The sequence below is a fragment of the Vipera berus genome (assembly GCF_964194415.1).
Source record: "Vipera berus genome assembly, chromosome: 1".
Lineage (NCBI taxonomy): Eukaryota > Metazoa > Chordata > Lepidosauria > Squamata > Viperidae > Vipera > Vipera berus.
In genome coordinates, this window is record NC_138202.1 from 7,353,171 (window position 1) to 7,371,497 (window position 18,327).

Consider the following 18,327-nt stretch of genomic DNA (forward strand, 5'->3'; position numbering starts at 1 on the left):
TCTGCTATAGATGAGTAAAGTGACTTTTTGGACAGGAGATCCAGCTTCTTTCTGCCACGGCTCCATCATCCACGGCGTCTTTGAGGGATTCATCCGGACCCAGAATGGCACCTACTACGTTGAATCTGCTGCTGTGATCCAGCAGCCCCCCGGGGCCCATTCCTTGATCTACCACCAGAGAGACTTAGGTGAGAACATGGATCCCTGCAAGCGTCAAGCCTCCGTTCCCTCCCCAGGACAGATCCATCCAGCCCACATTTCCTTTCAAACAGAAGAGAGGAATAGAAGCGGGAGCACCTGCGCCCCACACGCTCCCCGGGGTTCAAGGCCTCCGAAAGTGGCCATGAAACGGTCATGTTAACAAGGCAGAAAAGGGAGCTTGCGAAATCTTTAGCAAATAAAGACTTCGGTTGGGAGGGAGGGAGGGAGGGAGGGAGGGGAGGAGAGAGGGGGAGGGAGGAATGAATGAATGAAAAAGGAGAAGGAGAAGGAGGGAAGGGAGGAAGGAAGGAAAAATGAAAGTGAAGGGAGGGAGGGAGGGAGGAAAGAAGGAAGAAACTAGAGGAAGGAATGTTAGATATTTTGTGCCAGCCATGGCAGTTCCCCAAAAGGTGGCGAGATCTAGATCCTACTGCATAAGCCTCCGAGATTGCAATGGCAGCTGTGTTGTCCTCTAGAATTTGGATGGGCAGAGGGGGAGATGCCCAGATGCTTGTTATCAGCTCATTGAACCAAGTCAAATCATTGGCCGTGTCTGACAGGCTGGCAAATTCAGCCTCGGCCGTGGAGCAAGAAATAAATTTTTGCTGCCTAACATGCCAATGTACTGGGCAGCCATTTAGCAATATGAGGAAACCGGAAGTGCTCCGTCTAGTTTTGGTGTCGCCAGCCCAGTCTGCGTCTGAGTAAGCGGAGAGCTGGGCCGTCTTCCCCTTCTCTGGTTCTAGCATAAGGAGGGCATCAGCTGTGCCCTTAAGGTATCTAAGCACCCTTTTAACAGCAGTCCAGTGGAATTCCTTTGGGTGTTCCACGTGCCTGGACAATAGATTCACAGCTAAAGCTATGTCAGGTCTGCTCCAGTTGCTGATGTATAGCAAGGAGCCAATCACAGATCTGTAAAGCGTGTTATCTGTGAACTCAGGACCGTCCTTATGGGTGTGGTTGTAAAAATCGGTTTGCATTGGGCTACGCGTAGGATTAGATTCTGTCATTTTGCATTTGGCCAGTAATTCCTCTATCTTTTTTTTTTGAGATAGAGCGAACCCCCCTTTAGTGGCCAAAATATGCACACCCAAGTACTTGTCAACCCGCCCCAAAGACTTCAGAGTAAACTTTTCTTCCAGGGCCTTGGCAAATTCATCACACCCTTTCTTGTTTGGCCCTACATATAATAGATCGTCCACATAAACTAACACCCGTTCTGTGGTACCCTTGGAATTAGGGGTCCCCGGCCCCTGCAGCCCCATTGGCGAGAGTTAATTGGTAAGGGAGGGGCTGAGGACCCCCATAAAAACCTCTGCTCAGGGGCTGCTCTCTCACACACACTCTGCTCTCTTTGTTCTCTCTTCTGCTTGCTTGCTTGCTGATCCATGAGATCAATCCAGGCATGGACGCCTCCATGCCAGGGAACTCTTTCTATTTACTTTATCGTTAAATAAAGCTTTGACTGATTGCATCCCTGCGTGCTGCCCTTTTTACTTGGAAGCACCTTAACAGAGCCATCTCACAAGGAAGGTATCAAGTTTCCGACGACCTATGGGCTTTTCAAGTGACTCTGAGGCATTGTTTACCTTAAAAGTTCTTTATTAGCCTAATACACCGGCAAATGCTTGCTCGAAGGAAGCTGGAATCTGAAATCTCCGCCCCCCCCCCTTTGCACCATATATTAAAACACAATTCTCCACCTTTTCTAATTTTGTCATTAATCATATTCTCCAATTAATTTAAAGAATCAGTTTCCCTTCCCTTAGAAAACCCCGCCAAGGTCTTATCTTCTTTAGATAGAGAGATGGCCTTGAAGGTGCAATCCTACTCATTCCCCCTCCCAACCTTAAACTCAATCTCTTAAAGCAATACACAAGTTTAACATATGAAATGGCTACTTCTTCATCTCTTGTCAAGCAATAACATTTGATGTTAGCAGCGTTGACATCAGGAAGGAAGGAAGGAAGGAAGGAAGGAAGGAAGGAAGGAAGGAAGGAAGGAAGGAAGGAAGGAAGGAAGGAAGGAAGGAAGGAAGGAAGGAAGGAAGGAAGGAGGAAGGAGATGAAAAGCAGAGAGGAAGGAAGAAGAGGGAGGGAGGGAGCGAGGAAGGAGATGAAAAGCAGAGAGGAAGGAAGGAAAAAAGGAGGGAGGCAAGGAAGGAAGGAGAGAGAGAGAGAAAGAAAGAAAGAAAGAAAGAAAGAAAGAAAGAAAGAAAGAAAGAAAGAAAGAAAGAAAGAAAGAAAGAAAGAAAGAAAGAAAGAAAGAAAGAAAGAAAGAAAGAAAGAAAGAAAGAAAGAAAGAAAGAGACCCAGGACAGAACACAGATGATGTACCGTATCTTGCAGATTATAAACTTCTGCACGACCCCAAATCAGCATCCTTGGCTCAGACACTGCACAAACAACTGCAAGATTTCCAGCAGCGGCTAACAGCAAAGGTAAAAAGCATCCATCGCTAACCATATGCAGGTAGTCCTCGAGTTACAACAGTTCATTTAGTGACCATTTAAAGACACAGCATGACTGAAAAGGTTACTTATCAGCATTTTTCACACTTACGACCATCGCAGCACCCCTACGGTCACGGGATAAAAATTCAGAGGCTTGGCAACGGACACCTATTTATGACGGTCGCAGCGTCCCGGGTTCATGTGATCCCTGTTTTACGACCTTCTGACAAGCAAAGTCAATCAAGGAAAGCCAGATTCACTTAACAGCCGTGTTACTGGCTTAACAACTGCAGTGATTCGCTGAACAACTGTGGCAAGGAAGGTCATAAAAGAGAGCAAAACTCACTTAACACTTGTGTCTCACTTAGCAACGTAAATTTGGGGCTCAGTTGTGGCCATAAGTTGAAGATTAGTTGTAACTCTCCTGGAGGCTGGTCTTATGTAACTCAGCCTCCGATACGTCTTCTCACCTTCTTTCGCTCCAGGTCTAAATGATTCATTCTCTCGCCCACCTGCTCCCTGGTTTCTCCACAGGCTAACCACCCTCATCGGCCCAGGAGGAGTTTGAACTATTCAAAAACTTCCTGCCTGCTTCATCTTCAAGCAGACCACCTTTTCTATCGACGGTTTGGCTCTGTGGAAGCCGTGATCGCCCAGGTATGCAAACTTTCTTTTTAAAAAAGAAAGAAAGAAAAGGATGAACGGGAGGGTCTATGGAAGTTCTCAGTCATCCCGGTCATGGTTGCCCCAAAGATGATGATGATGATGACGATAACAACAACAACAACAACAACAACAACAACAACAACAACAACAACAATAATAATAATAATAATAATAATAATAATAATAATAATAATAATAATAAAGTTGGAAGGGACCTTGTAGGTCATCTAGTCCAACCCCCTGCTCAGGCAGGAAGCCCTATACCATTCCAGACAAATGGCTGTCCAGTCTCTTCTTAAAAACTTCCAGTGTTGGAGCATTCACCACTTCTGGAGGCAGGTTGTTCCACTGGTTAATTGTTATCACTGTCAGGAAGTTTCTCCTTAATTCCAGGTTGCTTCTCTCTTTGGTAAGTTTCCATCCGTTGCTTCTTGTCCTGCCTTTGGGCTCTTTGGAGAATAGCTTGACTCCTTCTTCTTTGGGGCAGCCCCTGAGATACTGGAACACGGCTATCATGTACCCTCTGGTCCTTCTCTTCATTAAACTGGACATACCCAATTCCAGCAAGCGTTCCTTTGTATGTTTTAGCCTCCAGACCCCCGATCATCTTTGTTGCTGTTCTCTGCCCTCTTTCTAGAGTCCCAACCTCTTTTTTACATCGTGGTGACCAAAACTGGATGCCGTATTCCAAGTGTGGCCTTCCCAAGGCCTTGTAAAGTGATATTAACACTTCACTTGATCTTGATTCTATCCCTCTGTTAACGCCGCCTAGCGCTGTGTTGGCTTTTTTGGCAGCTGTTTTTTCAGGAGGCAACTGGACTTTCTGGTTTTTCCTTGTAGACGTTTTGCTTCTCCTCCAAGAAGCTTCTTCGGTTCTGACTGGAGGGTGGGGAAGGGAAGGATTTATATTCCTTGCAGACAGCTGGTCATTTGCCTTCTTTTAGAGAGTCCTTGAGGTCACCTGGAGATTTACCTGTGGGTCAAACGTCCAGGTGGCCTCAACAACTCTTGAAGAGAATGCAAATGACCAGCTATCTGCACGGAGTATCAGTCCTTCCATCCCCCACCCTCCAGTCAGAGCTGAAGAAGCTTCTTGGAGGAGAAGCGAAACGTCTTCAAGGAAAAACAAGCAAGTCCAGTTGCCTCCTGAAAAACCACTTTTGGGACAAGATGAGGGTCAAGATAAAAGGAGGCGGAGCTAGGACAGGTCCCTCTTTGCCTAGCCCCGCCTTTGGTGAGTTGCCATGTCATTTCTAGGTTGGAGCGTGGGATTTGGCAAAGGATGCCCTCTTCCTGGGCATGTCTGTCATCCTCATCCCTGAGTTTTTGGGGGAGGGTAAGCTAATTCTGTAGTTGCATTCACACATGATGCTAAGCTGGGCTAAATGGGACTGGATATTAGCAGTGTTCCTCAGGCTTGGCTACTTGACATCGTATGGACTTCAACTCCCAGAATTCTCCAGCCAGCATGGCCACTGAGGAATTCTGGGAGTTGAAGTCCACACGTCATAAAGTCGCCAAGGGCTGACTGAGGAATTCTGGGAGTTGAAATCCATGCGTCATAAAGTTGCCAAGGGCTGACTGAGGAATTCTGGGAGTTGAAGCCCATGCGTCATACAGTTGCCAAGGGCTGACTGAGGAATTCTGGGAGTTGAAATCCATGCGTCATAAAGTTGCCAAGGGCTGACTGAGGGATTCTGGGAGTTGAAGTCCATGCGTCATACAGTTGCCAAGGGCTGACTGAGGAATTCTGGGAGTTGAAGCCCATGTGTCATACAGTTGCCAAGGGCTGACTGAGGGATTCTGGGAGTTGAAGTCCATGCGTCATACAGTTGCCAAGGGCTGACTGAGGGATTCTGGGAGTTGAAGTCGATACCCCTTAAAATGGCCATGGTTGAGAAACACTGAGCTACAGTAGCAGAATTGGATGTGTTGTATGACCCTAGGAATCCAAGCATTGTGTGAACCCAGTCAAGAGATATCTCCGGAAATTCCTTTCCCCCCCCCCTAGATTGCCAGCTATGTAAAAGCTGTGAACGCCATTTACGAAGCGGCTGAATTTGGCCGGATCGGGACCATCGAATTCAAAGTTAAGACGATCACGGTAGGTCCCACCTCCTTTTGGGTTACGGGGAATTTGTCATTAGGATTTCCCTTCCTGATTTGGGATTCTCCCTCTTCTGCAGATCGTCCGAGAAGAGGACCCATCACAGACCCCGTTCCTCAGTCCGGAGATGCTGCTTCTGCTGCACTCAAAAACCAATTGGAACGGTTACTGCTTGTCTTACTTGCTGACCGACCGGGATTACAGTGGCGTCCTTGGCATTGCTTTCAGTGGGCAACCAGGTGAGGTTCCCGTGGGATTCTGACCTGCCCACCAGAACTTTTTTTTAAAATCCCATTTATATCCCGCCCTTCTCCGAAGACTCAGGGCGGCTTACAATCTAAAGCACAATGTGCTTAGCAGTAGCCTTCATTCTATGTATATGCCTGCTTATTAGGGTTTTTGGGGGCCCCCAAGCAGCATTATTACAAAGTCAGCTTAATTGCCCCCAACAATCTGGGTCCTCATTTTACCTACCTCGGAAGGATGGAAGGCTGAGTCAACCTTGAGCCTGGTGGGACTCGAACCTGCACTAATTGCAGGCAGCTGGTGTTACTTAAGGAGGCATTAGCCCACTGCTCCACCAAGGCTCTTCTGAAGATGAGATTTCAGAGACAAATTAGAATTCTACCGATTTTTAGGTTTAATAAAAACAATAAAGGAAAAAATGGTTAAGTACAGCATGTAACAATAGGGTGAGGTCACTCCAACTCCCACAGAAAAAGGTCCTGAGGTTGAGCAGCGACAGCTCCGTTGCCTCACTTAACAAATGCCTCACTTAGCGACCAAAATTATGGGCTCAAGGGTGGTCGTAAGTCAAGGACTACCCGTACCATTTTGGACCAAGGGCTGTCTAATTACTTCTTAAAAGCCTCCAGTGCTGGAGCACCCAGTACTTCTGGAGGCAAGCCGTTCCACTGATTTAATTGTTTTCACTGTTAGGAAATTTCTCCTTGATTCCAGGTTGCTTCTCTCTTTGTTTGGTTTCCATCCGTTGCTTTTTCTTCTGCCTTCAGGTGCTTTGGCGAATAGATTGAAACCCCCCCGCCCCCCGTCTTCTTGGTGGCAGCCCCTCAAATACTGGAAGACTGCTATCATGTTCCCCCCTCCCCTTAGTCCTTCTCTTCTGAACTTTTACAGAAGACAGAATAACAGAAGTGGAAGGGACCTTGGAGGTCATCTAGTCCAACCCCCTGCTCAGGCAGGAAACCTTATACCATTTCAGACCAATGGCTGTCCAGTCTCTTCTTAAAGACTTCCAGTATTGGAGCATCTACAGCTTCTGGTGGCAAGCTGTTCCACTGGTTCATTGTTCTAACTGTCAGGAAGTTTCTCCTTAGTTCCAGGTTGCTTCTGTCCTTGACTAGTTTCCATCCGTTGCTTCTTGTCCTGCCTTTGGGTGCTTTGGAGAATAGCTTGACTCCCTCCTCTTTGGGGCAGCCCCTGAGATATTGGAAGACTCCTATCATGTCCCCCCTCGTCCTTCTCTTCATTAAACCAGACATATCCAATTCCAGCAACCGTTCCTTATATGTTTTAACCTCCAGTCCCCTGATCATCTTTGTTGCTCTTCTCTGCACTCTTTCTAGAGTCTCAACATCATTTTATGTCGTGGCAGCCAAAACTGGATGCCGTATTCCAAGTCCTATCAAGGATTTTTGGCTGTGCAAGCAGAAGTCTTCGTTGGTTCTTTCTTCACTATGATTTTCATTTACAGGAGACTCTGGAGGGATTTGCTCAAAATATCAGCATTTCCTGGAGAAAGAGGCATCTCTGAACACGGGGCTGATCACCCTGCAGAAATATGGCCAGTTGCTCCCTCCAAGGATGATCCACATCACCCTGGCGCATGAATTTGGCCACAGCCTGGGGGCGCAAGTGAGTCTTCCTTTTTTGGGGTGACAATCCTTTAAATTTTAAAAGATCAGAATCAGAACAGATCTGGAAGGGACCTGGGAGGTCTTCTAGCTCCATCCCCAAATACCCACCCTGCTTCTTTCTCTGCAACTTTTTCTTACAGCACGACCAGACCAAAGAATGTTCCCGTTTTGACCTCAACACCAGCCGGGGAAAATTCCTGATGTTCAATTATGCCACAGATGGGACTGAATTCAATAATGATAAATTCTCTCCATGTAGCATTGCTTATATTTCAAATATTCTGGAGCACAAGAAGGATCGATGTTTTGCAGGTTGGACGATCCGACTCGAGTTTGGATCTTTTGTTGTTGAAAAAATCCAGTTTGAAAGATTCGATTTCTGGTGGTGGGGAGTTCCAAGGATCCTGGATTAACGGCAGTGGCCGGATCAGTTTTCCCAGACTTGGCCACTTTAAGAGATGTGGACTTCCACTCCCATTGCTGGCTGGGGAATATGGGAGTGGAAGTCCACGCCTCTTAAAGTGGCCAAGTCAGGAAAACACTGCTCTGCTCTATCCAATTCCTCTCTGTGGCCAATCTCTATCATTTAGTCATATAAGGTAGAGTCTTCCTCTGCATGGAAACTCCACTTTGCTGTTCAGAGTGAATTGGAACTAAGGCGGCAGGGGGGGGGGATTGTCTTCAAAATTGGCAACTTTAAGACTTGTGGACTTCAACTCCCAGAATTCCTCAGCCAGCCAGGAATTCTGGGAGTTGAACTCCACAAGTCTTAAAGTTGCCACATTTGAAGAGCCCCTGAACTAAGGTGTTATCTAAGCAAGCTTCCCATTGTGCCCAAATTGATGCCAAGCAGGAAGACAATGACCCTCATCCTGTTATTGGCTGAGAAATATGGGTAGACAACCTCTGCCTGTGTGTTGTGATTCCTCGCCATCCCGTGGATCTGGCAGTTGAGTCTAAGGAATCAGAGGAGGAAGAGGAGGAGGAGGAGCCCGGCCCCTCTACTTGCGCTCAGGCTGAGACACAGCTGTGCTGGGAGTCTGAGTTGGACAGTGATGAAGCACAGCTGGGAAATATCCAGGATGCACGAAAGCGCCGGCAAGATAAGCGAGTAGGACAGAGGAACGCAATGGGGTGGCTCCAAAGGCAAAGGAGAAGGCACTAGGAAGCCACGCCTGGGCTGAATTATAAAAGGGAAGGTGTCGGAGATGCTGGTTGCCAAGGGCAACCAATCTGTGTCGAGGATGGAGTTTCTGTGGACTGTGTTTGTTTGCCTTGGACACTGACTCAGGTCTGCGAATAATAAAAGGGGTTTGGGTTTTTTCTGCGGTTCCTGCTTGTTTCTTGGAAGAGGGTTTTCCCCTTGTGAGCAGAACAAGGACTCACGTAGGCTGGGACAGAACACCCGTTGACTTTGCCTGTTGAAAGCTGGCTGAGAATGGCGATCGCGTGACTCCCCCCCCCCGTCGGAAAGCCAGTTGAAAGGTAGACTTTCTCTGCTCAGGGAGGCGCCACAGTATTTTCCACCAATACCTTTGAGACGCTGAGAAGCAAGGGATGAAATCAAGCCCCTCTTCTTTTAAGCTGTGGAGTCTGGCAGGTAGACTGCCACAGAGCCCAGAGGCTCCACTGTGCCAGTAATGCTCACTGCAGCAGATAGGCATAGGATTGCCTGACTTCTGCTCCGAGCCGAATTCCACAGGATCAAGCCACTTTTGTCAACTCCTCCCGGGAATAGTACCGATTCCCCTCTTCTCTGTCTTCCTTTCCAGAAACTGACCGTCCCATCTGCGGGAACCAGATCGTGGATCCGGGGGAAGAGTGCGACATTGGGAGCGACAATGAGGACGCCTGCTGCTACGGTGCCGGGGAGCCGAGGGGGATCCAGTGCCGGTTGAAACCAGGAGCATCCTGCAGGTAACGGCGACAAATTGGGCTTGTATGTTTATTTGTTTATTTACATTATTCATGTAATTATTTAAGAAAATTGATGTGGCTGCCCGACTCGCTCTCAGCGACTCACAAAGACACATAGCAGTAGCAGAATAACAAAATAACAGAGTTGGAAGGGACCTTGGAGGTCATCTAGTCCAACCCCCTGCTCAGGCAGGAAACCCTATACCATTTCAGACAAATGGCTGTCCAGTCTCTTCTTAAAAACTTCCAGTGTTGGAGCAGTCACCACTTCTGGAGTCAAGTTTTTCCACTGGTTAATTGTTCTAACTGTCAGGAAGTTTCTCCTTAATTCCAGGTGCTTCTCTCCTTGATTAATAATAATAATAATAATAATAATAATAATAATAATAATAATAATAATAATAATAATAATAATAATAATAATAATGATGATGATGATGATGATGATGATGATGATGATGATGATGATGATGATGATGTTGGAAGGGGCCTTGGAGGCCATCTAGTCCAATCCCCTGCTCAGGCAGGAAACCCTATACCATTTCAGACAAATGGTTGTCCAGTCTCTTCTTAAAAACTTCCAGTGTTGGAGCATTCACAGCTTCTGGAGGCAGGTTGTTCCACTGGTTAATTGTTCTAACTGTCAGGAAGTTTCTCCTTAATTCCAGGTTGCTTCTCTCCTTGATTAATAATAATAATAATAATAATAATAATAATAATAATAATAATAATAATAATAATAATAATAATAATAATGATGATGATGATGATGATGATGATGATGATGTTGGAAGGGGCCTTGGAGGCCATCTAGTCCAATCCCCTGCTCAGGCAGGAAACCCTATACCATTTCAGACAAATGGTTGTCCAGTCTCTTCTTAAAAACTTCCAGTGTTGGAGCATTCACAGCTTCTGGAGGCAGGTTGTTCCACTGGTTAATTGTTCTAACTGTCAGGAAGTTTCTCCTTAATTCCAGGTGCTTCTCTCCTTGATTAATAATAATAATAATAATAATAATAATAATAATAATAATAATAATAATGATGATGATGATGATGATGATGATGATGATGATGATGTTGGAAGGGGCCTTGGAGGCCATCTAGTCCAATCCCCTGCTCAGGCAGGAAACCCTATACAATTTCAGACAAATGGTTGTCCAGTCTCTTCTTAAAAACTTCCAGTGTTGGAGCATTCACAGCTTCTGGAGGCAGGTTGTTCCACTGGTTAATTGTTCTAACTATCAGGAAGTTTCTCCTTAGTTCTAGGTTGCTTCTCTCCTTGGTGAGTTTCCATCCGTTGCTTCTTGTCCTGCTTTCAGGCGCTTTGGAGAATAGCTTGACTCCCTCTTCTTTGTGGCAGCCCCTCAAATATTGGAAGACTGCTATCACTTTACCCTCCGGTCCTTCTTTTAACTGGAATAGACCTAGCCAATTCGTGCAACCAATATTAAATTAACATTATTAAATTTATTTAATATTAAATTATTGCAACTAAGCAATAGCCCTTAGTCTTATATGCCGCTCCATAGTGTTTTACAGCCCTTTCTAAGCGGTTTACAGAGTCAGTCTCTGCCCCGCCCCAACAATCTGGATCGTCATTTTAGTGACCTCAGAAGGATGGAAGGCTGAGTCAACCCTGAGCCGGTCAGGATCAAACTCCAGACTGTGGGCAGAGTTTGCCTGCAATACTGCATTCTAGCCACTGGGCCAAGATGGCTCCTACATCCTGGCTTTATTTTTATCAATAACCCAAGGCAGGGAAGATACCTAGTACTCCGTCCTCCTCCTGTTTTCCCCACAACAGCCCTGTGAGGTGGATTGGGCAGAGAGAGAATGGGGGACCGGCTCAGAGTCACCCAGATGCCTTTCGTGCCTAAGTCAGGACTAGAACTCACCATCTCCTGGCGATTGGCCCAAACTGCTTAGCCAGCTTTCATGCCTAAGGCGGGACTAGAACTCACCGTCTCCCGTTAATTGGCCCGAATTGCCTAGCCACCTTTCACGCCTAAGGCGGGACTAGAACTCAGCATCTCCTAGTGATTGGTTCGATGTCACCCAGGCAACTTTCGTGCCTAAGTTAGGACTAAAACTCAGAGTTTCCTGGTTATTGGTTAAAAGCCACCCAGCCGGCTTTTGTGCCTAAGGCAGGATTAGAACTCACCGTCTCCTGGTGATTGGTCTAGAGTAGACTCTAGAGTCCCCCAGCTGGTTTTCATGGCTAAGGTGGGACTTAATATTTCCCCCAAATATTTCTTTCTCTGGATTCTTCCCACAAGAGCTTCCTCCTAGCAGAAGCATTCTTAACAATTGCAGGAGGAAAGGCGTTAACATGGGGGCAAGGCTCACTTAACAACCGTCTTGCTTAGCAGCGGAAATGTTGGGCTCCCTTGCGGTCGTAAGTCGAGGACTACCCGCGTAAGACGCTCCGTTTGTTTCTAGAGGCCGTCTCTTAACGTTTCAGCTCCTTTTTTTTTTACAGCCCCAGTCAAGGACTCTGTTGCGAGCAGAACTGTGTCCTTAAACCTCTGGGACAACGGTGCCAGAAAGAGAGCGAATGTGCTTTGGAAAGCCTCTGCACGGGGTCGAGTCCCACATGTCCAGACCCCCTACCAAAAGCCAACCTCAGCCCCTGCGGCCTCGGCCTCCGCCTGTGTTCGAATGGGGTGAGTCCTGTGGAGGCCGTCCAGAAATGCTAATGTGACCTTTGCATCCGAATGGAGCCTCCAGACTCAAGAGCAGTCTACCACGGAAAACTTAAGAAGACCGGTGTGTGTGTGTGTGTGGGGGGGGAACTGGTATGACCAGAGGGGTAAGGTTTTTTTAAAAAAAGAAACGATCCTTTGGAGGTTTGATTGCTGTGGGAAACACGGTGCGATTGAAGGAAAAACTCTTTTTGTCCTGATTCAGATAAAGCTGGACGGGTAGTCCTCGGGCTTACGACCGTGACGGAGCGCCAAAATCTCCGTCGCTGACCAAATTTCAGTTGTTAAAGAGAGTGGTGCCCGGTTCGATGAGATTTTTTTTTTTTGCCGCAGTTGTTATGCGAATGGCTGCGGATGTTAAGTGAACCGTGAGGTTGTTAAGCGGATCTGGCTCCTCGCCCACTCCTCCCCACCCCCACTGACCTTGCTTGTCTGGAGATGGCTGGGAAGATTACAAATGCTGAACACGTGATCCCTGGGACACTGTCATAAGTAAAGGCGGGTTTTCCACGCGCCCGAATGTCGGTCACGTGACCATGGGGATGTTGTGTGAAGAAAAAAAAAGTCCTAAGCCACTTTTTTTAGTGCCATTGTAAGTTCAGTCACTAAATGAACAGTTGTGAGTTGAGGACTACTATCTTTGCCATCGCTGGATGAATTTGTACCCAGCAATTCCTCAACTTTTTTCAAAATGTCCGCCCTGCAGGGGGAAAAAAAATCCAAGTCTGGATCTGGTAACTTCAAACGGCCGTAAGTGGAGGACGAACCTGTAAAAGTCTTCTCTTCTGCCTTTCAGCTCTGCGAAGGGTCCCTCTGCAGCCAGCATGGGTTGGAGGAATGCCAATGTGTCTCTAGTCCTCTGCGAGGAAGATGCCATCTCTGCTGCCAGCTGCCAGGTCAGTTTCTAACCTCACTCGTGCTCCCAACATTTGAGATGGTCCACAGGTGGAAAAGAAACACTCAGAAGCTTCACTGATTCTATGCTAAATATCAGGCTCATAATTCTTGAGGTATGACCGTAATGGAACCTGCCCAATTAGGGTTGTTAAATGGTAATGGCAGTAAAACGGGTCAGTCATGTGATCAAGCTGAGTTTACAATATTGTTTGCAGTGGTTGTTAAGTAGAATAAGAATGGAGTGGAGTGGAGTGGAGTGGAGTGGAATGGAATAGAATAGAATAGAATATGGAATGGAATGGAATAGAATTAGAAGAATGGAATGAAATGAAATGAAATAATAATAGAATAGAATAGAATAGAATAGAATAGAATAGAATAGAATAGAATAGAATAGAATAGAATAGAATAGAATAGAATAGAATAGAATAGAATTACAGGATAGAATAGAATAGAATAGAATAGAATAGAATAGAATAGAATAGAATAGAATAGAATAGAATAGAATAGAATAGAATAGAATGGAATGGAATGGAATGGAATGGAATGGAATGGAATGGAATGGAATGGAATGGAATAGAATAGAATTACAGGATAGAATAGAATAGAATAGAATAGAATAGAATAGAATAGAATAGAATAGAATAGAATAGAATAGAATAGAATAGAATAGAATAGAATAGAATAGAATAGAATAGAATAGAATAGAATAGAATAGAATTACAGGATAGAAAAGAATGGAATGGAGTGGAGTGGAGTGGAGTGGAATGGAATGGAATAGAATAGAATATGGAATGGAATGGAATGGAATTAGAAGAATGGAATGAAATGAAATGAAATGAAATAATAGAATAGAATGGAATGGAATGGAATGGAATGGAATGGAATGGAATGGAATGGAGTGGAGTGGAATGGAATGGAATGGAATTAGAAGAATGAAATGAAATGAAATAATAATAGAATAGAATAGAATAGAATAGAATAGAATAGAATAGAATAGAATAGAATAGAATAGAATAGAATAGAATAGAATAGAATAGAATAGAATTACAGGATAGAATGGAGTGGAGTGGAGTGGAGTGGAGTAGAGTAGAGTAGAGTAGAGTAGAGTAGAGTAGAGTAGAGTAGAGTAGAGTAGAGTAAACAGAGTTGGAAGGGACACTGGAGGTCTTCTAGTCCAGCCCCCTGCTCAGGCAGAAACCCTGTACCATTTCCAGCCTCTTAAGTGAAAATAGCCGCCTCCGAGTTCCTCCACTTGGAGGCTGAGGTGAGGAGTCAGCTTTCTATTGTATCGTATAGAGCAGAGTTACTCAACCTTGACAACTTTTAAGATGTGTGGACTTCAACTCCCAGAATTCCCCAGCCAGCCATGCCACACTACAGTACTATACATTTAGTCCTCAACTTACGCCCACAATTGGACCAGCGTTTCCTTTGCTGAGTAAGGCGGTTGTTAAATTAGTCGCACCTGAATTTACCTTTTTGGCCACAGTTAAGCAAATCACTGTGGTTGTTAAATAAACCATGCAGTCGTTAAGTGAATCTGGCTTCCCCCATTGGCTTTGTTTGTCCGAAGCCGCTTAGGAAGCTGCAAATGATGATTCACGCCATGTTAGGATGCTGCAGCCATTGTAAATACATCCTGGTTGCTACATGACCCAATTTTGATCACTTTTCTTAGTGCTGTTGTAACTTTGGGTGGTTGCTAAATGTACTGTTGTAAGCTGAGGACTAGCTGTAGAGGAAAAGGAAGGAAAGGAAAGTGCAGGTGTGCCCTGTTTATTGTCTTTATTCTTGCCAAAACATGCAAGTTGTATATAAAGAGAGAATAAATCCCACACTCCCTTCCAACACTGATGATGTTACCTAGTTGCCTGGAGGCGGTCCGGGTCTGGATGGGGAGCAACAGGCTTCGGCTCAACCCTGACAAGACTGAGTGGCTGTTCATGCCGGCATCCCGGGAAATTCAGATTACTCCATCTCTTGCCATGGGGGGTGAGTTATTACCCCCCGTAGATAGGGCGCGCAACTTGGGGGTCCTCCTAAATTCACAGCTTTCTTTAGAAGAGCATATAGTAACTGTGACTAGGGGGGCCTTTGCCCAAGTTCGCCTGGTGCGCCAGTTGCGGCCCTATCTGGACCGGGATGCCTTGCGTACAGTCACTCATGCGCTCGTGACCTCTCGTCTGGACTACTGTAATGCTCTTTACATGGGGCTGCCCTTGAAGACCACTCGGAGGCTCCAACTGGTGCAGAATGCAGCCGCGCGAGTTGTGTTGGGGGTCTCCCGATACTCCCATATTACACCTCTGCTCCGTGAGCTGCATTGGCTTCCGGTTGCCTTCCGGGTGAGAATCAAGGTACTGGTTATGACCTACAAAGCCCTACATGGCATGGGTCCGGAGTACCTTAGGGAGCACCTGCGGCCAGCATTAACTTCCCTCCGCCCAGTGCGGTCCCACAGAGAGGGCCTCCTCAGGGTGCCTCCGATCAAAGAATGTCGACTGGTGGCCCCCAGGGGGAGGGCCTTCTCTGTGGGCGCGCCAGACCTGTGGAACCGCTGGCCGGTCGAGCCCCGGATGGCCCCCGACCTTCGCTCCTTCCGGCGGGATCTAAAAACTTACTTATTTGAGCAATCCGGCCTGGTTGATGGGTTAGGGGTTGGGGTTTTAACATGGTTTTTAATTACTGTATATATCGGGCATAATATTTAATTGTTTTTTAACTTTTGTACTTCGTTTTTAATATTTATTGCCCTGTACACCGTCCTGAGTCCTTCGGGAGAAGGGCGGTATAAAAATTTAATAAATATAAAGTTGGGTCATGAAATGTCTGCAAGAAAACAACCAAGCTCAGAGAGCACCAAGGCCTCCATAGTACAACCCTGAGCTACAAATATTCTCTCCCTTAATATAAGACTGGAAATTTGCTTCAGGGATCAGATGTTGCCAGCTGTTCTTTCTCACAGTAGCCACTCCGATTCTGAGTAATGTGTTGGTCTTTGCTGCCTGGTGCCAAGATCCTAGCTAGCTTCAGCGATGTTGCACTTGCCCTGAAGACATCCACCCTTAAGCATACCATTTCAGACAAATGGCTGTCCAGTCTCTTCTTAAAAAACTTCCAGTGTTGGAGCATTCACCACCTCTGGAGGCAGGTTGTTCCACTGGTTAATTGTTCTCACTGTCAGGAAGTTCCTCCTTAGTTCTAGGTTGCTTCTCTCCTTGATTAGTTTCCATCCGTTGCTTCTTGTCCTACCTTCTTGTTTCTTAAACAAACCCTAAGCATTTATTCTTCTCCCCTCCCACCTTCCCTTCCCCTCCCGCTGCTTTTCTAGGACAAACTGAGACCTGTGCCAGCACCTCCTCGGAGATCTGGGACCGTTTCTTCAACGGTTCGGACCTCCCGCTCCTCCCGGGCTCACCGTGCGGTGACAAGAACGGCTACTGTGACAAATTCCACATCTGCCGGTTTGTAGACGAAGACGGTCCCATTGTGAGGGTGAAAAACTTCATCCTGGACTTCATGGAAATGGACGACCTGGCCACCTGGATGCAGGTGAGGACACCAGAGTAGACTAGAGCAGGGGTCTTCAAACGTGGCCCTTTTGTGACTTGTGGACTTCAACTCCCAAAATTCCTCAGCCAGCGTGCCTGGCTGAGGAATTCTGGGAGTTGAAGTCCACAAGTCACAAAAGGGCCACGTTTGAAGACCCCTGGACTAGAATAACAGAGTTGGAAGGGGCCTTGGAGGTCTTCTAGCCCAACCCCCTGCTCAGGCAGGAAACCCTATACCATTTCAGGCAAATGGCTGTCCAGTCTCTTCTTAAAAATTTCCAGTGTTGGAGCATTCACCACCTCTGGAGGCAGGTTGTTCCACTGGTTAATTGCTCTGTCAGGAAGTTTCTCCTTAGTTCCAGGTTGCTTCTCTCCTTGACGAGTTTCCATCCGTTGCTTCTTGTCCTGCCTTCAGGTGCTTTGGGGAATAGCTTGACTCCCTCTTCTTTGGGGCAGCCCCTGAGATACTGGAAGACCGCTGTCATGTCTCCCCTCGTCCTTCTCTTCATTAAACTAGACCTACCCAATTCCAGCAACCGTTCCCTATATGTTTTAGCTTCCAGTCTCCTGATCATCTTTGTTGCTCTTCTCTGCCCTCTTTGTAGAGTCCCAACCTCTTTTTTACATCGTGGTGACCAAAACTGGATGCCGGATTCCAGGTGTGGCCTTAACAAGGCATTGTAAGGTGGTATTAACACTTCATGTCAATACCATTGTCTCTTGTGGATGTAGGTTGGAAAGACTTTGAAGAACCTCTATGGAGATTCTCAATCATCCATATCATTGTTGTCCCAAAAGGCAACTGGACTTTTTTTGGTTTTCATTTTCTTTTGAAAATATTTCACTTCTATTACTTGGAAACCACTTCTGGACTTATGCAGGAGGTGGGGAAAAATGAAACTTTGATTTTTTTTTGGGGGGGGGGGGTTGTTTGAGGTTGTATTATTATTATTTATTACATTTATATACCGCCCTTTCCCATATTCTATTGCACCAAAAAGAACCAGAAGTCAAAACAATCAGAATAATAATAAATAATAATAATAATAATAATAATAATAATAATAATAATAATAATAATAATAATAATAATAATAATAATAATAATAATAAAGTTGGAAGGGACCTTGGAGGTCTTCTAGTCCGACCCCCTGCTCAGGCAGGAGAACTTGTACAATACTTCCTTTTTCTTTTCTCTTCCCCTTCTCCTGCCCTGTATTTTCCCACCACTCTCATTCTTCTTTGCATTTTTGTGTTTGGTATTTTGAGAAGACTCGTAAAGCTTAAGAAACCCAAAACGTTGGGGTTTTTTTGCTTCTCACCCAAGAAGCTTCGAAGAAGCGAAATGTTTTCAAAGGATAAAAAAGCCAAGAAAAGTCCAATTGCCTTTTGGAAAAAGCATTTTGGGGACAATCTTGAAGAATAGAGAGATGCCGCCTAGAGAAATATCAGATAAAAGGAGGAGTTGCTTAATAGTCAAGAGGAAAAAACGTAGGAAGGACCCATTTTTAATTAAAGGTAAAGGTAAAGTTTCCCCCGCACATGCGTGCTAGTCGTTTCCGACTCTAGGGGGCGGTGCTCATCTCCGTTTCAAAGCCGAAGAGCCAGCGCTTGTCCGAGGACGTTTCCGTGGTCATGTGGCCGGCATGACTAGACGCCAAAGGCGCACGGAACGCTGTTACCTTCCCACCGGAGTGGTCCCTATTTTTCTACTTGCATTTTTACGTGCTTTCGAACTGCTAGGTTGGCAGAAGCTGGGACGCGTAACAGGCGCTCAACTCTGTTACGCGGCACTCGGGATTCGACCCGCCAAACTGCCGACCTTCTGATCGACAGGCTCAGCGTCCTAACCCACTGAGCCACCGCGTCCCTCATTTTTAATTAGTCAGCTATACAAAGAGACACTGGGAGGTTTTTCCTGTCGGACTTGCAAGATTCTGTCCCTGGAGACT

At 46.0% G+C, this 18,327-nt stretch overlaps 1 protein-coding gene across 1 annotated transcript in view; it reads left to right on the forward strand.

The window, feature by feature from the left end:
- The window catches only part of LOC308664095 (disintegrin and metalloproteinase domain-containing protein 10-like), a 27,203-nt gene continuing 8,876 nt past the window's right edge, over positions 1 to 18,327 (forward strand). Inside the window, exons 1-11 of the mRNA XM_081321093.1 lie at positions 1 to 188; positions 2,550 to 2,641; positions 3,188 to 3,310; positions 5,331 to 5,423; positions 5,506 to 5,665; positions 7,141 to 7,301; positions 7,444 to 7,615; positions 9,076 to 9,220; positions 11,702 to 11,885; positions 12,721 to 12,820; positions 16,156 to 16,376. Coding sequence (XP_081177219.1) covers positions 11 to 188; positions 2,550 to 2,641; positions 3,188 to 3,310; positions 5,331 to 5,423; positions 5,506 to 5,665; positions 7,141 to 7,301; positions 7,444 to 7,615; positions 9,076 to 9,220; positions 11,702 to 11,885; positions 12,721 to 12,820; positions 16,156 to 16,376 — 1,629 coding nt within the window. The 5' untranslated portion in view covers positions 1 to 10. The remainder of the gene's footprint in view (positions 189 to 2,549; positions 2,642 to 3,187; positions 3,311 to 5,330; positions 5,424 to 5,505; positions 5,666 to 7,140; positions 7,302 to 7,443; positions 7,616 to 9,075; positions 9,221 to 11,701; positions 11,886 to 12,720; positions 12,821 to 16,155; positions 16,377 to 18,327) is intronic.